Below are 25,792 nucleotides of genomic sequence, written 5' to 3'. Positions count from 1 at the left end.
CTGCTCCAATACAATTTAGGCACCATCCAACATGAATTCATTCAGTTAAATTTAACATGTAATGAGCACTGAAAAAAAACCGCTAACAGTATCTGTTGCATCTTTACCTGCAGGTTCCCCTTCTGTTCGCATTGTCCGTCCACGATTTTGCGATTGCAGAAATGAACACAAAATCAAGGAAACTCAGCAATATTCAGTGGAGCTTGCAATTTTTCGAAATAACCGCGTATTTCACGCAGATTCGGGCCAAGACGCGTCATTTGACATCATCACAACGCACATTCAGCCAAAGCTCTCGTTGATTCACGTGCATTGAACATGAGTACAGCTAAAAGGTCTCAATTACCAACAAACATCACTGCGAATGACCGTGCAAAACAATTTCATGCAATTGCAATTTCACCAATTCAAGTTGTTTTCCACAATAAAGCACAAAAAAACTGCGGCAAGTTTTGAAAAATGCCACAGCATATTCATCATTTTTGGCCGCAACAATCACAAAAAAAACTCGGAGAAATCCTGTACGGATTAATTACTCCATGCCACCTCCATAGTATAGCAGTATAGTTTGTGGTGTTGCTCGTGTATTTTGTGGGCAGTGTTGCAGTGCTTTTGTTATCATTTCCTGCTGAGCTTTTGTTGAATCTGTCGTATTTCCTTTGGTGGTGTGTTGCAAACCATGTCTGACATTTTTCTGTGTTGGAGTGAAATTTTGAAGAAGCGTCTCCACCTCTCCACCTCTTTTGTCAGGCTTTGACATGATCAGCTGTGGATCAGAAATGGTGGACAGTGGATGGGAAGCTGTGCTTCAAACTCCGCAGATTATGTACTTATTTTGAGGACTAATGGGTAATTTTATGGTCTTTACATGAAAGCCATAAATCCACTCTATTATCACTGCTTCATTTCATCCTATCATAAAAATTCTCATTCATTTTCAGGCTGATTTTTCGATACTAGTAGTGACTAAGGACTTAATGGAAATTCTATTTTTTTCTGGCCTCAGCCTTCTATTTTATTATATTTTTTTTTTTCATGATCATCCAGATTTACTTTCGCATATTATTTCCCTTTTCTTCCACACTGAATAGTGGTAGTGAATGAACACACACTGCTCTCCTGCTCTCAATGAATCTCTGAAACCGTGCCGTTCCATGGCTTTCTGTCAGTCATTCTTACTCTCTGTGTCTCATATACAGCCTGTTCTAAGAAGAATCTTCACAAGCGCAAGCAGGACTGGGTAGACAAGAACTCAGGGGGTGTATAATATTCATGAGGTTGGGAGTCTTGAATGAGAGGTGTATGTGTAGGCTGTGGATGTGGAGGAGGCATCGGAGTGATTTTCTTTAGTACAATCATGGCCATGAAGTAAATTAAATAATTAGCAAATTCGGACTAGTGCTTTTCTTCATCTCTGTAACTCTTAAATTTTTATGTACAACAGGGCATGTGGCTATCAGAGAGGGTTCAAGTAGAACCCCTTTAAAATGCTGAGAACCCTTAACTATCTAAGAAGAGCTCAAATAGTCTGATGACTGCACATTTATAATTCGCATGACTCAAAGTTACAAAGATTAAGGTTAGTGTTGGGGGTAGGGTTAGTGAGTGTACCCTTTTCTCCCACTTCATTCATATAAGCATAAGCACTTCATTCATATAAGCCTCTCTCGTTTGATTAAATCAACACATTGGTATGTAAGGAATAAAACACGACACGGCCTGCTGTTATAGGAAAATAATCAACAAAGGTGTGTGTCTCCATTTTCTATAGCTTGTTCTGAAGTGTTTTGCCAGCAAGTACATTTTTACTTAATGAACAACATGTTATGCTTTAGAATTGAATTTAATTTTATGGAACATTTGCAAGACAAGTCTGTTATCATTTGCATTATAGCAGCTATAAACAGTCATTCCCCTAGCAGCCTCTCTTTACTGCTCTCTCTTAAAGGTAATAAGAGAAAAAAAAATGCAGCTTGTAATGTAATGTAATGTAATGTAATGTAATGTAATGTAAAAAAAAAAAAAAAAAAAAAATTGCAAACTCCCCTGACTGCAAGACTGTTACAAAGTCCTGACACCCAACATTGTATAAATGTTAAGTAAACATATCTTTACAGAAAAATGTGCCCGGTTATATGTTTGTCTTTGCTAAATGACAGCACATTTTTATCAGTTTATTATTTGACATATACAGATTGTCCACCTTATAAGACTTTGTGAATGAGTTTCTATAGACACAACGTAGTAGAATGATTGTATTAATGTAACCCTATAGTTTGAACTACTGTCAGGTCTGTAGATGTTCAGTAGGTCACAGATCTTCCGACCAATCAGTTTCGCGGATTAAATAGAGCTGCGGTGTATATATACGAATATATAGGGATACGGTAATCTGATCACTCATTAAGGGCTCACTGTCTATCATGGAATGAGAAATGAGAAGCGAGTTCAGTCAAGACGTTCCTTGATGTGGTGGGGAATAGGGCATGAGCGTTTGGTCTTCATCAGAGAGGCATTAAGGACAGGAGGGCACTGGATTATTGAACATTAGCAACCTCTTTGAAGTTGATGTTAATTATTCATTAAGTGTCAAAAGGCCTGTTTTTTTTTTTTGTTTTTTTTTTTTGTGAAATTTCCCCCTCCTCCAGTTTTGTCACATGCCTCATTGGGAATAATTCGTTGCAAGAGCACAGCACACATAGCGTGAAATCGAACAGCATGTACGCAATAAGTACTGTCAATACCAGAGGCCACATATCCTTTCTGAGTATTTTTATAAAAGGATATAATCAGTAGAGTGAATTTATGGTGTATAGACCATCAGCTGACCCACTAGTCATTAAAATAAGTACATAATCTTTGCAGTTTGAACCACAACACCCATGCACTGTCCTCCATTTCTGATCCACAGCTGGTCATGCCAAAGCCTGACATTCACCCTGAGCTCTGGCCACATCCTGATGTTGTAAGCACATGCCTCTGCTACTCCAATGACCTTCCATTCCATATGTTCTACCTCTGTCCCTGAGAGAGAGAGAGAGATAGAGAGATAGAGAGAAAGAGACTTCATTTGGCATCACATTGAGCATCATCTTTGCCTGCTTTGAGTGATGAATGGGTAGATTCATGCCCTCACAGCTTGATATAGCACACCGAGTACACAAAAAACACAGACTGACCAGAGACACCGGAGACATCTATCATTGATTAAAGGTGTCCCATGAAGTATTTTGCTTTTTTTTCTTTCTTTTTTTTGCCTTTTGTTTCAACTTGAGCTCAAACTTCATCCATTTTTTTTACATCCTTATTTGTGTTCAACTGAAAGAAATCAAACCACATCACCCTCATTTGTTCAAATTCATAAGAATTCCTCACAAGATCTGGTTGAATAATGTTCCCACTGCCTTCAAACTGTGCTAGGATTTGATTCAAAGTGGCCCGAGAACACCCCCAGTAGCCAAACCCCAGCTCATTTATAAGCTTACGCTTCATCATTTTGAATTGAATTATGAATTTGCAGGCATTCATGTATGTACCATCTCCTAAGACCTGTAGTTTTAGTACAAGTCATGAATATACTCTAAATCTACGGCCTTTTCTGGTTCATATTAAATTTGATGTCTTATATACGCCACAACAGCTGTGTTTTCTTTGTTCTCAAAGATATCTAAAAAAAAATAAAACTCTAAACCTTGATATATCATTAGCATGAAGCTAATCGATCTTTTAAGCATTTTTTTAATGTTCAGGAGCATATTATGTCTGTATGATTGAAGGGATATTAAAGGTTTAAATGTATGATTAAAGAGAGAGAGAGAGAGAGAGAGAGGAATAAAAACACAGGCCAGCACTTAGGTTTATGAGTGAGAGCTGGGGCCTTTAATTAAAAATTGATGCCATATTAGAGTTGGAGATTTCTATCGAGCAGCTGGAGGAAACAGAGGTGCATAGTGCACAATGAGCTCTTATTAAGAAACGGTGAGAAATAGCAGAGAGACAAAACAGGGGTAGATGAGATGAGGTTGAAGTGAGATAGAGAGGAAGTGAAAGACTGAAAGAGAAAATATATTCTCGCTGCTCATTGCTTCCCCTCCTTCAATTACACAGAGTGGTTTAGAAAATGAAAATTTAATCTCATATGTATTGTTATTAGAGGTAATATTCAAACTTAATTTGACACTCAGGTTAAATTCAGTGCTTCACCAGCGGGACGTGTGTGTGTGTGTGTGTGTGTGTGTGTGTGTGTGTGTGTGTGTGTGTGTGTGTGTAGGGATATTATGATTAAATCCGTATTTGTCAGGTGCAAAAAAAATTTGTATCATGTTCATTAGGTAAAAAAGTCAAATCAGATGAGACAGGATGTGCTGTTTTAGCAAAAATAATTATTGATCTTGTGGTGTGATTTCACATCAAAATGAATAATTTTCCAATACATTTATGTCACAAAGTGTTTTATTCCACAGCAATTGGCCAACCATTACATTTTTTTATTTATTAAAGTAGGACGTTGTACATTTTATCCATGTGTAATTGCTTTTAATGTGTGATAAATGGGTAGATTTATGCCCTCACAGCATTATATAGCATAGCGAGAGACACCACAGACATCCATCGCTGAGTAAACGTGTGCTATGGAGTATTTTGCTTGTAGTTTGTTTCAATTTGGACCCTGGAATTATATACAAAAACTAGGGCTAGGGGTAGTGCGCATCCCTTTTTTTAAGATCCTAATTTGTATTCAATTGAAAGAAATCCAACCACATCACCCTCATGTGTTCAAATTCATATGAATTCCTCATAAGGTCAGGTTGAAGAATGTTCCCGCTGCCTTAAAACCATGCTAGGGTTTGATTGGAAGTGGCCCGAGAACACGCCAGTAACCAAGCCCCAGCTCAGTTATAAGCGTAATCTTCATTATCTTGAATGGAGCAATGAATTTGCAGGCGTCCGTGTATGTTGTGGAATGTCCATGAAATGTCCGAGTTATTCCATGTTATCAATTATGTTATAGGTTCTATAAACGTTCCCTCAGCAGCATTGTTTTCTTTCTCTCTCTTTTTCTTGAAGACTCTTCCTTGATGGAACGCTGAAAATTTAAAGTTACAGCTTTATGTATGACAGAAACAAAGCACTGACATTGGAGACTCTTTTGAAAAATGTCAAATAAATCTCTTCTCACAGAAAACTATTTACACAATAACACATGGTTCAACATTTACAACTAGGTTTTTTAATTTGCTCATGTGGAGTGTCCACCATACAAGTCTCTGTGTAGTGTAGTACTGTAGAAACAATAAAATCTTAGAATGAGGTCATTTAATATAAACCTGTGATTTGCCAGAACTGTTGTAAGGGCTGCTGCTGTAGAAAACTAATCAACACCTTCTGACCAATCAGAATCAAGAATTCAACAGCACTGTGGTCTACAGCTTTAGAGGCTTCGGAATAGTTCTTCAGATGGTTAACGGTTCCTCACTTCACAACAGGGTTGTACCTGCCCTAAAAGTGAACTCTTCTGTAAGAGAAACCCTCTGTGTTAGGACTCTACTTAGATCCTTTAAGAGACCCCCAAAGAATGTTTTAAGGTGTTAGATGGAACCTTTTCATCTAAACCCTCTGGTATACTTAGTTTATTTATTTATTTTTTTTTACACGTACGCTAGTGTATGCACACAGTCATATGCAAAGCCTTTCAAAGTATACTCCATTTGACATGTACACGTACACAGGCAGTCGACGCATATGCATTATGACAACTGGCACTACCCCTCCTGGCCTATAAGAGTCAGTACAGAGCAGTAAAGCAGGTCTTCTGGTGTGAAGAACTACAACGAAGAAGAATCACAATAACATGAAGAACAATGCTTGGGCAATCTCTCACCACGATTAGCACCTATATACAAATCCTTATACTGTTTAAGGCTAGAATTATACAAATACGGGTACTTTCTAATCTGCACTTGTTTCCTTCTCTTCCGTTTGTTCCGTTTTTCTTTGACTACCTTGAGAATCGGCGGCCCTGGGTCACTGTTGCTACAGTATGTATGTACTCTGATGATGAAATTTGCGTCAAGCATATTGTACGCTGTTCCTAGCATCCACGTACAAAATGAAGTATACTTTGGGCTTAAGTGTGTAATGTGGTTTGTTTTTTTTGTTTGTTTTTTTTGCAGAAGCTAGCTCCTCCCTTCCAAAACCACACCCACAAAACACCTACAACACCTGAATGCTAGTGTAAGAGGTAGAGCTTTCTGAATTAACAGACAACATGATTAAAAAGCAAGTAGTTGGTGGTCCACATCAACTGGTTTTTTGTTTTTGTTTGTTTGTTTGTTTTCTGCTGTATATAGAGCTTGGGGCACCACTGATGCCAGAGTTTCTAAACAGATATATAAATATATATTTTTAAAGTCTTGTAATCACCAAATATTACAATACTTAAAAATGACTAATCCCACCATTAACAGCAAATTACTTTGCAGGTTATTCCTCTGAACCATTCAGGAATCCTACAATCACTCCAGGACATTGCATAAAAGAGGGATTGTGTGCCTTTAAGAAGTTGTAGAAGAAGCCTGCACTTGGCTCAGCTAGTGTCAGGGTGAAGCTTTGAAATGGTGTATCTGTATTTTTTTCCCCCAATGACCATGGGGAAGATATTTCAGAAGATGCCAGACCCAATACACACACTCACACACACACACACACACACACACACACACGAATACACGTACATACACACTCGTTACGGAACTTTCCTGTCCTCCAAGGCTATGAGGTTGATGTTTTAAAGGTTACTTTCAGAAGACACAACTCCAAAGTTAATTGGAACCTTATTTAAAACCTTATGGAAATGTACACTTCAGATAGGACCCCCAGTGACATGTTTGCCACCAAGAGGTGTTAAGTTTTCTAACCAAAGACTATGCAAATTAAGCTATTATAGAAGCAATTTGTGTGTAAATTATAATGTACTTGCTGTTCAACATTGTACTTTGAAGGTTTTAGCAATGTCGTGACATTTTCATTAATTCTTTCACTTGAAGTTCCTTTTTTTTTTTTTTTTTTTTTTTAAAGTTTAACTTACTAATGAAGATCTGTGTATCAGGAGTACTACAGAACTAAAGTGTGTGACACTGCTATTCACTCTCATAGGTCTCATAGGTCAGCATTAGTCAAAGTCTTAGGTTTCACACGAAGATACCTTTCGCTCCAGTCCTAAGAGCTCATCTACTGGCACTTAAACATCAGGGAAAATTTGGAAATGTCAAGAGTGTCCTTATTTTAGATCTGGCCAAAAGACAGCAATATTGTGGCTTCATCCTCAAGCAGTAAATACCCGCACTTGTCTCTTTAAATGGCCTCAGTAGAGTGCTGTATCCGTGCTTATAAAGAGCTCAGGTAGAAATGTTGTGCTTGTCTTCTTTAATTGGCCAAGCTGAAACTGTGTACCTGTCTCTTTAAAGGGCTGTTTATTGCCTTGGGAGCTGACAAGGCTGCATTGGTCATTTCCACTTTCCACCCCGTTGTCCCTTCCTTCATTTTTCTCTTTCTCTCCACATATTCCCTCTCTGTCTATTTTCCACCAGTCTCCTTGATTCTTGCTCATTTCCTGTCTCTCTCTCGCTATCCCTCAGTTCTCAGCGTGGTCTCATCTCTTTCGCCTGGAGATGCACCTAAAGACGGCACTCGCTAACACTCAATGAGTCACAATTACTGCGACAATAACACAGCCCACGGACCCCCAGAGAGCAGAAGCCCACCTCTCTGTATTCGACTTCTCTCCTTATTGACTCATATTGATGAGCAACATCATACACTCCAGCAAACACTCACACACACTTATGCATGTACAGGCCAGGAGTCACCTTTCTTATTCTAATCCTCTTCTGCCTTCATGCCAGTTAATCAACTTCTTTGGTTTTGCATATTCAAATCTGTAATGTATCACTGAGTAAAGAAATTGCATTCGGTAAATATACATGCTTTCAGCCAACTCTTGGAATTGCTTTCTAGAGCATTACTGTGATTGTGCTTTTGTATGTGGCTTATTGAATACCGTATTATACCGTACTGCTATGTGTTAGGCACGGGCAGGGTTTGAACGAAAGTGAAGGATTTATTAAATAAAGCAGTCAAAACTGAAAGGGCAAACTCAATTCAAAGTCGATAAACAGGCAAATTTCAGACAGACTTAACTAGGCTAGGCTGAACTGAATAAACGAAATAGACAGGGTCAATACCGAAACAGTGTGTACACAAACAAAAGGCTCAATGATGTCACTAGCGATGTGCTAGGAGAAAGACTTTGACAAGATTCAATGAAAGAATGGGTTATTTATATAAAGAGTTAATTGGGAACAAGTGACTGTTCTAGGAATCCTGGGGAACCTGTAACTGGGTTTGTAGTTCGTTGTTAGGCTGAGGTTTTCTTGAGAATCCATTCTGTGTTTGAGCATGGTGACAAAATGGTGCTCTTTTAAATGCTGTCTACGGAGTAGGGGTGTAACACAATGCTATGATCTGTATCAGTATCTGTTTAGTGCTCCAAAGATTCATAACTGTATCTGTATTCAGATTTAAACCTGAATAAGGTGTGGCCTAAGCCCAAAGTTTTTATTTTTAATTAAATCTCTAAACACTGGAAAACCCTGAGACGTAGAAAAGTCAGTACTGTCAGCATGGTGTGTGAATTCTGACACTACGCTCAAGATCAGAATTGGTCTCAACTAGTGATTTTTAAATAAAAAAAATTATTCCACTCACACAGTATTTTTCTTTGCATGTACCTGTGTAACAAATCAATAGTCTAATTTAAACTACCACGACCCTGACTAGGCAGATACTTAGGGCCATAGTTGTCTGTTTGTTTGATCCCAGTCAACCAGATGCCTTATAAAATCATAATAATCAATCACTTGTGTGTAACGTTCAATCCAAATAATGTATTCGGATTCAGATCCCTACTACATATGTATTATCTGCCCTGTGGCATTAAAAAAAAAACTCACCTTTTGGCAGATCTGCTTCACTCAGCTTCAACTCATAAATTCCATTCATTCATTAAATTTTTCCTTTCCATTTTTCCATTTTTTAACTTCTCCTCTTCTCCTTAGCTATTTGCCATCTGCTGCCTGAAGCAGAGTTCTTTTTGCAGTCCCCTTTTGTTTTATCATCTTGGTAACCAGCCAGTAAGGATGCTTATAAACATGGATGCTGTGCCGCTGCTGATGATGAGAGAGACAAAGATACATCATGCATTAATTCACAACAATATTCACCCCCTCATTGACATTTCCACACTTTAACATTGAAGCACATAAAATAAAACACACATCATTAATATCTCTAAGGTGAGGAGCGACATAGATCGCTGTAGACAGGCCATCCATCTCTCCATTTATCCATCTGTCCATCCAACAATCTGTCTGTCTATTCCTCCATTTATTACTGATCCATCTATTGACCATCCATTCATTCAGACATCTGTCTGTCCATCCATCCATTCATCTGTCTGCCCATCCATCCATCCCTACATATATTTGTTCATCAGTTTATCCCTCCAGCCATCTCTCTGTATGTCCATCCATCTATCCATCTATTAGGGATGTGAAAATGTTGATTCGGCTACAAATTGCAATTATTAACTGTGGCAATGTTTAGATAGTCGCATTAATACGAATTATTTTTAAAATATTTAAAAAATAATAATAAGCTAGCTTTGATAGTTAGTGAGGCTTCTAGTAAGCAATGTATGCAAATGTTGCTTGTTTTACAACATAAGTAAACATTCACAAAATATACCTATATGATATCACAGTACTCAAGAGTCTATAAAAATCATGATTCATGTCAAATCATTAACCAATATTGTTGTAATTGGGAGTTCTCCACCAATTTCCATTCACCTATCCATCCGTATATCTTTACTGCTTTGAGAACAGGAGCCATACGTATATCATTTAACTCTATTTTAAGATTTATGTAAGAAAACTTAAATCACTGTTTCACACTGTTTAGAATTCATCTTCATTACAACCTCAGGTGTTTTTCTCTGCTTTCTTTTTAACTTCCTCTCCCAAAGGTTAAAACAGAGCATGCAGAAAAGTGTAAGCACACCGGGGTTTTTTTCTCCATTTGAAATTTTAATGTATGCACACCTTGTGCTGTGCATTAATGCTAAATAACAATATTATGTCGGAGTTATTTTGATCCCTATAAATGCCTAAATAGTAGTAAAATGGAGCAGTCACCTCAGGCACTTCACCCTTCCACTCTGCTGTTCAGCTGGCTTCTTCCATCGAACGCTGCCTTCTCACAGATGGAGTTAAGGATTACAAGTGCTGCAAAGTCTAGACAGCTGCAATACTCTCAGTCCCACATGGTGTGCCTCAGCCCCGGGCTACATTCTGCCCTAATCTCCACAGAGCTCGCTGCTCAGCCAGCCGAGCCGGAGATCACATTATCTCACCCACCGGGATCATCCCACGATGCACACTTTCCTTTCTGAGACACGATGATGATGCTGACCACAAGCTAAACATGACCTTTCGAGCTAACAGCTGAATCGATTGATGAGATGATTTACTACGACACGGAATAAAATGGACCAAGAGAGTTTTGGGTTCAGCAAAGACATTAAGCTTATTACTATCATTAAGGCGATGTCACTGAAAGTGGGCATACAGATTAAACTCACCCTAGCAGCTTTTATACGTCTGGTTCTTGGCAACAGGAAAATGTCAGAAGGTAGATTTTTATGATTAATACTTGCTTATGCTACCTGCAAGGAAAGGTTCTTAAAGGCAAAGTCTGCCACTTGGGAATATTAAATGAAGCTTGAAGAGGAACAAACAGCTCTTAAACTGCAGCACATCTGAACAACCACCATTAATGGAAATGGCAATGCTTTCTTTCAGGAAGATTTTTTTAAAAGTGAAAACTGTATTTGTTGATACTCAGCTCCAGGGTCCCAAGTTCGATTCTGAACTCAGGTTACTCTGTGTGTTTTTGCATGTTCTTCCCATGTTCTCATGGGTTTCTATAGGGTTTATTGCTTTCCCAAAAACATGCCAGTAGGTGGATTGATGACTCTAAATTGCCCCTAGGTGTGAATGAGCGTGTGAATGTGTGTGCATGGTGCTCTGCGATGGACTGGTGTTTCATCCAGTGTGTATTCCTGCCTCACCCACAGTGTTCCCAGGATAAAGCAGTTACTAAAAATGATTCATGAGTCATATTAATAATGTGCGTTTGGAGTTTAGAGCTTTTCAATGGAGCGTATGACTTGGTCTAATTCATAGCATCTAGTCTCAAAATGTCTACGTGGTTTTGTTTTTCTCTCCTTTTAAAAATAGTGTAGTGTATGACTCAAGGCCATGCTCATGGAGTACAACCTCCCCTTTTATTTTCCTGCTACTCTACACCTGATTCAACATCCAACAAATCAGCCATTTAACAGTCAGCATAAGTGTGTTAAAGTAGGAAGAACATGTGCATGTCAGGTGCACTGCAGAACCAGGTTTGCAAAGCACTGATCTTAGGCAGTGTTGTAAGTGTAGTGGTCTGGGAAAACCCATCAGATGTCACTGTGGCTGAATTCTGGCAAATATCCAAGAATTGACTAGAATTAAGGTTTTCTGCCTATAGCATACTTTGACATGCTTAATTTATGAAAATATACATATATAAACTATATAGAAAGCAGTGTTTTATTGACCTTCTCACTGCTAAACTTTCTGAAAAGATAACACAATAAGGAGCCAGTTTAACAAACACGGCTACTAAATGGCTGTAGTTTAAGAATAAAGGCGGGTATAAACATAACCACTGGAACTGGAATTTAATCTTTGAATGCCATTTTCTCCTTTAACACTGTTGGAAATAACCAGACTTGTAATGCTAGAATTTGACTTCTAATTGAGAAGAATAAATATGTTTCAGTTTAGGAAAGTCTGTCATTTTCAGAATTAAATAGAAGAAAAGATCAATATGACACCTTATAGTTATAAATTAATGTAGATGTTATAAATGGTTATTTACATGCAACTAGATATACAGTATATAAGAAAGTTGCACAACATGTCTGAGAGAGAGAGAGAGAGAGAGAGAGAGAGAGAGAGAGAGAGAGAGAGAGAGAGTTGAAAAGTACACTGTAAAACCGGATAAGTTCATTTAACTCAAAAAATTTGAAGAAACTAATTACCTCAATTTTTCAGTTGATAAATCAATTTCTTTCAGCCAAATACACTTAAATATAACAAAAAATAAATTTTTGTTATATTTAAGTGTATTTGGCTGAAAGAAATTGATTTATCAACTATTTTGAGGTAATTGGTTTCTTCAAATGTTTTGAGTTAAAAGAATTTATCCGGTTCTACAGTGTAGTAGCTACTTATTATGAAAACAGTGAGCTGAATTTGCTTCCAGAACTTTGCTCGAGTTTTGCTATTCTCATCTCCAGTATGGCAACGTCAAAGAAATTGTTAACACCACAAATGTTTTTGGCTCACGTTTTGTGTTCGGCGTTTCCTCTCCACACTCCTGCAGTTTGTTATGGATTTGAACACCAAGCAGAAGCTCACTAATGTGTTTCTCTCCATATGTTGCCATGATGGCAGATGTGTTGATTAATGGCATCAGTGATTCTATTGATTACAGCCCCTGTAACATTGTTTGTTAAAAATGAACAAATATATTTTCTGATATAATCTAATATTTTATTGCATTATATCAGCCATAATGTATAATGTTTCATATTGGTATAATGTAATTTAAGTGTGTGTGTGTGTGTGTGTGTGTGTGTGTGTGTGTGTGTGAGAGAGAGAGAGAGAGAGAGAGAGAGAGAGAGAGAGAGAGAGAGAGAGAGAGAGAGAGAGAGAGAGAGAGACTACAGGACCTTTCAGCGGTATGCATAAAACATTTAGCTACACACGTTAAAATAGCTACGATTGTCATCATTTATTATTTCTGAATTTGCATAAGCAGACTCCAGTCATATTCAGTAGATACGAGAGTTAAAAACCAACTTTGTGAGGTTTAAATATTGTGTGAGGTTGCATAACAATACAGTCAAAGCCTTTTGTAAGATTAGTGTTATGGGAAATTAATTTAATTATACACATAAAACTTTAAGAATATTTTGGAGGGCTTCAACAGAAAGGAATATATGGTGAGCAGCTTTGCTGACTAACTTGTCATGGGTTATTTAATGTTACATTAGGTGTCATGTTTTTTTTCTCTAGACCTTCAAGGCTCTAACATAAATTGGAAGCTTGAGCCTCCATTTCGGGATATTTGGGGCAATTTCTGCTCACTGTCAGTGTTAGATGTTTATTTTGTTTTTGCCTCTAAGCAGGTTGCTCGTTTTCTCTTGTGTGTGTGAGGTGAGGTATGTGGTATGGTAAGACATATTTTAGACTAGACAGGATATTTACGCCCTAATTTCATTTATTCGATCAGGATTATTTGAGGTGAAAATGTTCTCAATAAATGAATCATTAGATAATCATATGTTTCCATATAAATATTTGTAGTTCGTAAACACAGTGTTCAGTCTAAATTAGTTTCTTGCTTTAATCAAATAACTGCACAATCATATTTCAATTTGTTGTTCTCAGGCAAAGGCTTTGTAACTCTGCATTGTCTTAGTAATATTTAGTTAAATTGTAAGAGCTACAATTGCTAATACAGTTGATGTTTCAGGAGAAGATTAGATTCAGTAGAACAGTATGGAACAGTAATCATTTTAATAGCTTTTGTTTTCCGTTTAATTGTTGTTTTCAATCCTAAAGGCATCGAGATAAATGTGTGTAGTATATGTTCTGTATTTATCCCCATTTTCTCCCCAGTTTGGTCTTGCTAATTTCCACCCAGTAGTTAACTCTCAACCTATCACATGATGGAAGGCAGGAAGCCACCCTGGATGGTAGTTGGTGGCAAACACATGCTTCCTCCGAGACACGTCTTGTGATGCTGCTCATGCTGTATCACAGGGAAGCGTAACACACTCAGGGAAAGCGCTTTAGGGGACGCGATTCATGGGAATCTACCTTCTTCTGCATACCTGAGCTCACAGATACCCCTGATTGACTAGTGTCACTGTGACTGACAGGGGAGAGTGTAATACCATCCTTCCCACCCTCAAACATGGCCAGTTTTGCTCTGTTTGACTTCTGGCCATGCATAACCGTAGCATTTGTGTCAGTTGTGAAAACTTTAGTGGCTTTAGTGTTAAGTCAACAAAGAGATAATTACATCATTAATCACATTTATATGACAATTATCAGCCAAAGGTTTGATAGGTCTACTCCACATTACACATGTATTAGAGAAGATTTTGCTTAAAATCCATATTTTAAACCTGCAAGCTTTCTTGATCACTAAATTATGTTTACGCATCTGGCAGGCGCTCTAAATCAAATTAAGAGTGAGGGAAAAGTATACGGTATCCAAGTTTGGGAATTTCCTCAGGTTCAGATTGCAAACTATAGCGAATATCCAATATTTCACATTGGCTACTGCACATAATTATGCCTCTCTATCACAATATACTAACTGCAGTTTGCCTCTGCTGCAAACGACATCAGTGGGCTCTCTAAGCTCTTTAGGTTTCATAATAGGCTGTTTATGTCTAATGCTGCTCTTGCTCCCCTGCTGAGACTGACTCCTAGTGTACTAGATGTGTCAAATCACATCATGTGTCATCTCTATCTTTTACCCAGTGCTGGTAAAGTTGATTTTTTTTTTTTTTTTTTTTTTTTTTTTTACATATGTGGGTGTTGTTGCTATCCTTAATTTGTTAGCTTGAGAAAGAAAAGATGTCTGATGTAGAGTTCGGAAGGGATGCAACGACCTGAGTGGAGAGAGAGAGAGAGAGAGAGAGAGAGAGAGAGAGAGAGAGAGAGAGAGAGAGAGATGGGAATGGATGGAGTGATAGTGGCACGGCAGGTGCAGGGGGGAATGCTGCAGTTTGTTCTCATCAACCCACCACCTCAGCTTTGACTCCACGCCAACCTTGCCTCTTCGAAAAGAGTTAGAAAATACATGAGAGAAATGAAGGAGAGGCCTGAATAGATTAAAATCAATACGTCTACCCTGCCTCTTATTTTTATTCATTATTAATCCAGGGCCAGCAGAGGTCTCACATGGGGGATATCAGGAAGATCAGATACGCTGGCAGGCTTTTCTAGTGCAGGCTGTTTTGGTTGAGCGGGGGAAGGTGAAGTGCGCCACATATCCCCTAGACGGATTAAGCCTGGCTCACACTGTACAATGGAGGAAGTCTATTAGTGCATTCAGAGTCAAACTGTAGGAAGAGCCCTTGGGACAGGCCATATGCCACTCGGAACTAGTCAAAGCTTTTTAGTGAACGAGTCATTGCCTGGCAGCTATAATTACAGAATGGACATATTTGCCAGCTTTCACAATGCCACAGCACAAATTTGATGATGCATCCAGTGTATTAAAGGAAAATTCCAATATTTTGTTCCAAAAATATATTACTCTCTGGCCTAGATGAATTTGGGTTCCTTTTTTGAGGCTGCTTCCTCTCTTTCTGCCTTATTCCATTGCAGGGAGATTTTTTTCTCATTATTGTCACCTCAGTAGATCAGCAGTAGATCTAGACCTGGATTTCTTAAATGCTGCGTTGTGTTGTTTACCATGATACCGATAGTTCTGCCTTTTATGCCTTATTTTAAATTGATAATAATTAATAATTCATTGTTATTAATCATTAATTCCACAATTCTGAAGGAAATGCAAATAAAAACTTTATTCTCTCCATTTCAACAAGTTGTTTCACAGTAACTGGTCTCATGAACACAAAACACATTATTCTAATTAACATGAACACATCAACTCAATTCTGAAGATTAAAGTAAGATTTCTTAACTTATTGAATGTTATTAATTTATATTAACATTGAATTCTAAAAAACCTCCTGTTAGTCTCACATTCACTCTCCACAAACAAAAGCATTTCCACTTCATCACTGAACATCAAACTGCTAATATATAATATCAACTTTTTTATATATTAACATTAACTGGATTTGAAACGTACTACTCTACCAATATATTTTTCTATGCAGTATATACCTTTTTTGTCAACTCAGCTTCATTTAAATCTTTCAACGGTGTACTGTACCTCTTTCATTCAGCGTGAGCGGCGTGGGGGGAAAAAAATTAGACTCGACGTCAAAATTCCTGCTTCACTGCTGCAGCGTCCGGTGTAAAATTTTATCAGTGCAGAGATTACAAACTGCGGTTTTGTCGTCATTCCACACAAGAGACTTGAAAAAGACATCATAAAGACACGTCTTTACACACAGCACGAAATCTGTGTTTTCCCACCCTCTTTTGATTGACAGGATATAAAAATCGGCCCTGATCATCGGATGAAAAATCACCTTTATCGGCCGATACACCGGTGCATCTCTAATATTTTTTTTACATTTTGATTCAAGAATAGAACCATCATTTGCCTGTTAGTTTGATGGGTAGTGTTCTGGTCATACCAACTCTTGTTACAGTCTGAAAAGGAGGTACTGTCATTTGGGAAGTGATTTTAATATCAGGACATGAGCATCATGAGGCATTTTCTGCTTATCTAGTGTCATAAAGGCAGACAGATGATAAACCTGGGTGCAGGTTTATCACACAGAGAAAAAATGGTGAGAATATGAGACCGACAAATGATCATCAACAAACAACTATAAACCAAGACACAGCTGAATGGGTAAGCGTGAAGTAGGCTATGGTCAAAACAACACAGCAATACAGGCAGAGAAGATCAAGAGACACAAGAGTCTGGGTTATATATGGAGCTATATATGAGGTTTGACTAGTGATCATGTGACAGTGTAACAGGCTGGAGATCATGGAAATACTCGTCTGAAACTTCTGTAGTGGCAGACATGGACATGAAAAAACACTCCTAGGCCAGTTACTTTTAAGATTATGCTTTCTCCAAACTTTATCACTTCTTATACATTACTGTAGAGTATTAGTTTAATCAAAACGAAACGAAATGAAATAATTTGAAATTAAATAAATTTCATTAATCTCAGGTTGATGTGGTGTGGTGAAATTTATTTTAATATAAAACTTTTTGTTTGCATTCAAAACAGTTGAATCGCCTGGTGTTTAACTGTTAATAGTAATGTAGATGGGACTTCCTATCAATGTGCCAATTTAGTGAAGAATCTCTAAATCAAACCGTACATTTATTTAACTAATAAGAATTAATATAAATTATTCAAATTATTCAAATATGATGTACATTAGTCCTTTGGGGCAAGCACTGCAAACACTCTCGCGCCACCACTGGGTCAAATTTGGGCCTAATTTCGAAGTATGTTTATGGTCATAACTTTTGTACCATGTGTGCAAAATTTAAGCCAGGAACCCCTGGATTCCCTGATTCGAGATGAGTTCAACACAACATATCATGTCAGTTTCTGCTAACTTGGATTTTCCACCATCAAAAACTGTCAAAGCTTGGTAAGCATCTTCATGACCATGACCTGAGGCTATGCAACAAATTTTGTGACAGCACCACTTACTGGTCAAAAGTTACAATAACATGCCAAAAAATGCTTCCATCTAAATGCCATTTTTGCTAATGTTTTGCTAATGCTCCTCCAAATGTTATCCAATCTACACCAAATTTTACTCACATCATCTTGAGACCTGTCTGTACAAAAGGTATCAAATGAACTCCCCTATTCACAACCATTCTCCCATAACGGGCAAATGTGTTAAAATACAAATATATTCTTGAATCCCTTTCCCTATAGTTATAGCTCTGCTTTCTGTGATTGCTTATGCAAAGATTCGATTGCATATGCGAATATGCAGCTCACCGAGTCTGGGTGCTTGACCCCCGAAAATGCTGTTTGAAGCTTTAATTACACATGTTTTTATTATATTTTGTCCAGTCAATTGGATTCTTACAACTGTAACTTAAATATAATCATATCTGTAACTATAACAGCTTTGATAATGGTTGATTAACATAAAAATAGAGCATGAATTGAAATTTAAAACCTATTTAAGTTTTAAATGGATAAACATACATAAGCATGGTGGAGTTCTAATAATGTTAATTCATTATTATGACAGTTAACCTGGTGGTTAATCCATTTGGAATTAAATCTATAAATCTTACATCACTTTGCTAAGGAGTACAAGCATTGAAAAAAAGAAGCTCTATAATACCCAAAGCCGCAGCACACTGCAGCAGGGTACAACAAGGGCACTGAGATCAATACTATACTCTTTTAGACATGACACCCCACTCGGCCCAACTGTCAACCCGTAAACCAGTGAGGGACTGCATTAGCTTTCACACGGCTGGATAAAACCCAAGCCACAAAACCACAGCTTAGGTCCTTCCGCTAGGAGATTGATTTACTGAGCAAAGGAACTGCGCAGAGTAATTCAATTTCAAATTCATAACTCTAATTAACCAGTGTGCCACCACTCTGAGAGCTGCTTCATGAAACTGAATATTAGTGGGTTTGAAATCCATCTAATATTAAAGAATTATTCAAGCGATAAGGGCTTTAGGTATTACGCACATGCCACGGCCAGCTATTAATCCGACAGTTTTGCTGTTCCATTTTCCCCCTCTTTTCTTTTTGTTTTCTTTGAAACTCAAGCTGAAACAGAGGCTACAAAGGAGTTAATAGATGAATTGAATGAGTAACCGACAAAAGAAGAGTGTGTAAGCCGGAATTACAGTGAGTGTGGCACACTAATCCTGGATGAGCAAGATGGACTGGAGTCTGTCTTATCAAGATCAGAGATAGATACAAAAAGGTGGAATGAGGCAGGGAAGGCATGAGTAAGCCTGATTAAGCTGGAATAAGCCTGAATATGGAAGGTGTGGAGTGCAAGAGTGGGTACAGGGATCAGGACTGAGACACTGTGCCATGCATTATGGAAGAGACAGATGCTTAAATGCAGAGGATATGACTGCTCTGCCAGGGACAGGAACTCAGACTCTCAGCCATCCAGAACACACAGCGATACACAGGCTGAATATGCAAAGTCATATAGTCTGATGGCTAGATCAGACATGGAAGGAAGAACATGTATGCGCAAGCACAGGCAGAGCATCAGTCAAGGCCTGAGATTTAAAAAAAAAAAATAATAATATAAAAAAAAACAGACAACCAACTGTGCTTTCTGCCAACTCTCTTTCTTTGGTCCTTTTTCTGAAATATGAGCACACATAGAGCAGAGTTATTATAGTCAATTGTTAAATTGAGATTTAGGACATGTGGGAGCGCTCTAGTTTCTTTATAGGTAACAGCAGTGCAGAGATTTGCTGTCCAATTTGTGTTATTATGAGGAGTTCTCAACAGTAATAGCATGGAAATGCGATTAAAACATCTTTGATAAATCTGTTCCTGTCCTAAAGGATTATTAGAACTAACTAAAACTGACCAGAGTTTCCATTTTTAGTTTATCAGCATTAAAATGATATATTTTGTGATTCTTTTCTGTCAGTGATAGTACCAATAGTAAAGCCTTTTATGATCAAATGAATATACACAATATGACTGAAGGAATATATTTCACAATTTTGAAATGAAATCAGTGTGAAACTGTATTACATCATTATTATTATTATTATTATTATTATTATTATTATTATTATTATTATTATTATTGTTGTTGTTGTTGTTGTTATTTTCACTATGCCATGCTGTAATTGACATGCAGTCAAATTATGGCACCACAGCTCAGATCATCTTCCCATTTTTACAAAAAACAACAACATATTCTCACAATAACACATCAGTGCTGGGATTTAAACTCACACCCATCTGACCAGTAACTCAAAACCACTTCCCATAGTTTAATTCAAAGTTATATTAACTGTATTAACTATATTAACTTGCCATGCAATTATCCAAATAAAAAACCTTTACATGTAGATGATTTAAGACACCTATATTTAATGTACTGTGTACTGGTTGCATTCATTCCGTCATCTACAAAGACCAAACACAAAGAAATCACGGAATATCTTTGGATTTTGAAAATATCTAAAGAGAAAAATTTATTTTTAAAAAAATATTACAATATCTTTCAGGAAACTATAACACAAACTTAAGCTAAAACTAAACGCCATTTTTGGAAATTGAAATAAAAAAATGTAATGAAGTGAAAATCAAAACTAATTAAAAACATTAACTGTAACTAACACACACACACACACACACACACACACACACATTAATGAATCTAATTAATTTATTGTAGCACATGATCAGGTCAATGTAGTGTCTCTAATAATACTGATATGACAGACTATATTTTCAAGTCCAAAGAGTGGACAGGAACAGACAAAACATGAACAATACATCAAACAGACGCCGCTCACTGATGCACTACGACTACAGTGACATGAAAAGGCACACACACACACATACACACATAACTTAAAAAGCACCCACACACTCCATCATCTGATCTAAAAGACAGGAGCTCTTCAGCTGTGCTCTTGAAGGTGGATGGTGTGTGCATGAGTGTTTGTGTTCAAACAGATCATTATCATGTAATAATTATCCATTACACCCACTCACCCTCTCCCTGTTTGCCACTTCACTAAGCCATGTATGTACCAAGAGGACGATAATGTCTTTCTCACCCTCATCTCTCAATATCTCTTTGAAACACACACTCTCTGAAGCACAGCTCCACCTGCTTCGAAACTTTTCATTTTTCCAGTCTTCTTCATTCTCCTTCCTCCTTTAACATATGTTTTGTAAGGATTACTGGACACATGAAGGTGCAGTTTGTAATGTTTAAATGTGTCTAGACGTGTAATAGTCATCTAATATTTCTAAGTACCATAGAGAAATATTGGTACAGCAGACCAGACACAAAGCTGCTTGCCTCTGATCGGTTTCTTTAAAAAAAGGCAACTTGCATGGCATGTCATTTCAACAGACAGGGAGATGTCTGGCGGAAAACTCCTTACTATGGAACTGCAATTCATTTCAAAGGTAGCAGAGGGCTCTTAAAATGACAGTCTGCTCCTTTAAATGTCTGTGAAGACTTACAAAAACTAAAATCAAACTTTGTTACCATTTCTAGCTTTCTAAAGCATTTTTACCTTTTTTGTTTTGTTTTGTTTTGTTTTTGTTTTGTTTTTAAAGTGTTCGACACAGAACCTTTTTAAAGGTTCTCCCAGAGGGACAAATGAAAGAAATCACTAGGGAGCTAGATGGCCACCCTTTTTTCAGTCTTTACAGTTTGATATACCTATGCACTTATACCAGACCATTGTTGCCACTTTTTCCATCAATGATTTATCTACTTTTCAGACCATATATATTTGCTTTTTTTTTTTTTTTTTTAATCTGATGGTTTGCCATTGACTGCCTCATGTTTGTCTGATGAAAGGATCTTAAATTGCACATCTTTACAGACATACTACATCATCACGCAAACACAGAAGCACCTGGTAGTTTCTGAAAACCTGGTAGTTTACAGTTTCTATACTAATCATAATGCACTCATCAGAAAAAAAAACACAATCAATTAGACATTTTAACTAAAAAGAAATCGATTCAGGACGTAAAATCACTGTCTTCATTATTCTCTCTTCTCTGTGTATTTTTCTCCTGTCAGCTTTGCATTGTGTACTGAACAGTTTTTATTAAAATATTAAAAGTATTAATTACATATTTGAACATTTTATTCTGTTTTCAAGAAGAGTACTTCCCCTCTCATGACAAGGGGTTAAATCTCTCTCTTTCTGTGTGTGTGTGTGTGTGTGTGTGTGTGTGTGTGTGTGGTGTGGTGTGGTTCTGCCCTGTACAATCTATGAGCAGATGAGCAGTAAGGGGACTAGAGCCTTCACATGCAATATCATGCAATATAGTGAGACATGGACACTGGGAGTTGTATAAATAAGTTCAAATGGAGTAGGCTTATGAACTTTATTTCTGTTGAGGAAGTATTTTTGGCATTTGTGGTATATTTAATGCTAATTTATGTCTCTTTGTCTTTTTTTCTTCTTTCATATCAACCAAAACAAAATCCCCATCATTTTCAACCCTCTTGCTCTTCTCTTTCCACTTTAATCATCCCTATACACCAATGCCATGATATCCCTCCCCCCCAATACCCTCCTCTCTATTTCTGTAGTTGGTTTTGGCACAGGAAGATCACCACTCCTCCTCTTCGCTGATTCCTAAGTCCTCCTCTCTTGCAGAACCCTCTAAGACTCTGAGTGTTCTGGGCGGTCAGGGCTCTGTCTCCCCCCTCAGCCGCTGGGTGCTGCACAGCCGCAGTCGAGCAGCCAATGCTTCAGCGCTAGAGCTACCCTACCGCTCACCTGTACCCTTCTCCAAGCAAGAATTCTGGGAGATGCTGGGCAGTGACCTCCTCAAGCCTGACACCAGCTCTGATGATGATGCCTCAGCGAGCTCTCGTGTCAAGCGCCGTCCCATCGTCAAGACAGGCAAGTTTAAGAAGATGTTTGGCTGGGGTGACTTCTACTCTAACATCAAGACAGTGCGTCTCAACCTGCTCATCACTGGCAAGATTGTGGACCACGGTAATGGGACATTCAGTGTCTACTTCCGCCACAATTCCACAGGCCAGGGCAACATCTCAGTCAGCCTGGTACCACCTGTAAAGGCAGTGGAATTCGACTTGGAGCGCCAGAGCGTAGTGTACCCAAAGGACTCCAAGATCTTTAACTGCCGTGTGGACTACGAGAAGGTGGACCGCAGCAAGCGCACCTCGCTGTGCAATTATGACCCATCCAAGACCTGCTTCCAGGAGCAGACCCAGAGCCATGTGTCCTGGATCTGCTCCAAGCCCTTCAAGGTCATCTGCATCTACATCTCCTTCTACAGCACAGACTACCGGCTAGTGCAGAAGGTCTGTCCGGACTACAACTACCACAATGAGATGCCCTACCTTCCCTCTGGATAGAAGGGAATGGGTAAAGGGGGCAGAAAGACGGGGATGGGATTTGAGAAGAAGTGAGAAACAGTACAACCAAGGAGGAAGGGATGAGGAGAAAAGAGCATGAAAGTATGATGAGGATGGAAGTATTGATATGGGAGGTGTGGGTATATTTTAAGTTATAGAAACGTTCTCTTCAGGGTATATACGGGACCTTTTAGGGAATCGTACCTGTTCTGAAAAGACCCCTTTGCAAACAGAGCATTTTTTCATGGGATTGTGTTTGATCATCTGTAATATTCCTAAGGTGAATGTAAGGCATTTTGCTCCTGTGATAAATGTCTTTAAAGAAACTCTCAAAAAATCCTGACGAATGTGACTGCAAAGCTCAACATATGCAAATCAAGCTCTCTAGAGCAGGAATGCGGGTGAGAGAGCATCCTAACATCGTAACATGAGGCTTTGGTGACAGGCAACCCCCACCGGTGTGCTTTTTATGCATCATCGGGCCTACATCAGGGCAAGGTGACATACATATCCAAGAAATCATAAAAACAAAGAACAATTACTATGTTGATTTCAATACGCCTACTATGCAGATGCTAGGGGTGGTGTTCAGGTTCCTGAGGACAAAAAGAAGTCTATATTTTCAGTGTATAATTCAGGTTGAACTCTCCAGAACAGCCAACAACAACAACAATTTAGACACACATGACCTCTGGGTATCCTCAACTGCAAGTGTTCTCAAAGTAAAAGAGGAACGAGAAAAGAAGAAACGATTAAGACAGTGGAGCATGCAAAAACACAGCAAAGACAAATGAAAGAGAGAGAAAAGGCAAAAGTGAGAGAGAGTTTAGGACGCTTTTTAATTAAATGTGAAGCAGAGAGAGATGTTGAGTATGAATTGCAGCATCCGCTCTATTGTTCTAGCCATATGAGATGCGGGGGAAAAAGATTACATTTTGTTGCTGACAGGACTCCTGATTTCTCAGCATGATAAGTTACCCACAGAATGCAAGATTGTTCCATCCTTTTCTGCTAGTGTCAGCCTGTAATCTGTGATTAAAAAGCAGAATATTATCATTTAGGACTTATTTAAAGACTTTGTTCAATGGATTGGATAGATTCAGATATTCATTTGGCCTGGGAAATCTTTTGACGGGCCAAACTACTGCATTAGACAAATCAGCAGTCAACTTGACCTTCAAGTGATTTAATGACCATTTCTGTTAAGGTCATGTTGTAATAAACAGATTAACTTTGCTAGTGGGTGAGGAGGTCAGAAAATGAAAGAGCATAAAAAAATAAAGGAAGGAAGGTGGGGGGAGGGGCGATGGGAGACCGTAAAAGAACAGCTATAGTGACAAGAAATGCAGCTGTGACGGTCAGGGAGTTGACAAACAGAGAAGAAAGTGGTCAGGGGTATTGATTGAACACAGTGAAGAGGATAGATGTAGAAAATGTGGGGGGGTATGAGCATGGCTTGAATGATGTTGCTAAATGTAGTAACACTAGCGCAATGTGGAACATCAAAGCATCATGCTGTTTGATTTAATGGAATGTTTAAAGAAAAAACAAAGAGAGAAGGAAAAGGTAAATGGCAGTCTTTGTATGAGTTTATAACTAAAAGTATATCTTTCCTGAAGAGAAAGCCAGCATGGTGTATCCCCCTTAGGCCTGCGCATTAGCACTGATATAAAGGCTGGAGTCTTGCTCAGTTATGAAGCCTGTACCCATTCCATTTATCTCATTCTACTCCCTTTCCATCCAACATAATCTCATTAGGAACTGCTCATGGAGCCATTTTTCAAATGTGTTATTTGAGTGCTTAAAAAATAACTCAATCAAATATAACACCAGTCTTACTACTCTATTCAGATGCAAATCAATAATTCTAACAGTCTTTTACTGTTTATGCTCAAATAGTGACAATTTCCTCATCCAGTTAGCCGGATAACCCTTGTCTGGTAATTCCTATATCAGAAGCACAGATATACAGAGATATACACACTAGGCCTGGTGTGGTAGGTCTGTTCTGGCCTGGTGCTGAACTGTGCTGTGGCTCTCAGGCGACTCTGGAGCCTGCATCATAAATACACACTAATCTATTCCAGGTTAACTACACTCTAACCTCCTCCAGTTTAACTACACTCTAATCTCCTCCAGTTTAACTACACTCTAACCTCCTCCAGTTTAACTACACTCTAATCTCCTCCAGTTTAACTACACTCTAACCTCCTCCAGTTTAACTACACTCTAATCTCCTCCAGTTTAACTACACTCTAACCTCCTCCAGTTTAACTACACTCTAATCTCCTCCAGTTTAACTACACTCTAACCTCCTCCAGTTTAACTACTCTAACCTCCTCCAGTTTAACTACACTCTAATCTCCTCCAGTTTAACTACACTCTAACCTCCTCCAGTTTAACTACACTCTAACCTCCTCCAGTTTAACTACACTCTAATCTCCTCCAGTTTAAGTACACTCTAATCTCCTCCAGTTTAACTACACTCTAACCTCCTCCAGTTTAACTACACTCTAACCTCCTCCAGTTTAACTACACTCTAACCTCCAGTTTAACTACACTCTAACCTCCAGTTTAACTGCACTCTAACCTCCTCCAGTTTAACTACACTCTAACCTCCTCCAGTTTAACTACACTCTAATCTCCTCCAGTTTAACTACACTCTAACCTCCTCCAGTTTAACTACACTCTAACCTCCTCCAGTTTAACTACACTCTAATCTCCTCCAGTTTAACTACACTCTAACCTCCAGTTTAACTACACTCTAACCTCCTCCAGTGTAACTACACTCTAACCTCCTCCAGTTTAACTACTCTAACTCCTCCAGT

General features: G+C 38.3%; 1 protein-coding gene across 1 annotated transcript in view; it reads left to right on the top strand.

Annotated features, from left to right (window-relative positions):
* LOC108274517 (neurexophilin-1) overlaps positions 1–25,381 on the top strand; it is a 31,914-nt gene extending 6,533 nt beyond the window's left edge. Inside the window, exon 2 of the mRNA XM_017484728.3 lies at positions 22,170–25,381. Within this exon, the coding sequence (XP_017340217.1) occupies positions 22,170–22,964 (795 nt within the window). The 3' untranslated portion in view covers positions 22,965–25,381. The remainder of the gene's footprint in view (positions 1–22,169) is intronic.
* The last annotated feature ends 411 nt before the right edge of the window (positions 25,382–25,792 follow it).

The sequence above is a fragment of the Ictalurus punctatus genome, chromosome 2, assembly GCF_001660625.3.
Source record: "Ictalurus punctatus breed USDA103 chromosome 2, Coco_2.0, whole genome shotgun sequence".
Classification (NCBI taxonomy): Eukaryota; Metazoa; Chordata; class Actinopteri; order Siluriformes; family Ictaluridae; genus Ictalurus; species Ictalurus punctatus.
The sequence above is the reverse complement of the archived record's forward strand: the minus strand, read 5'-3'. Positions and strand labels throughout refer to the sequence as shown.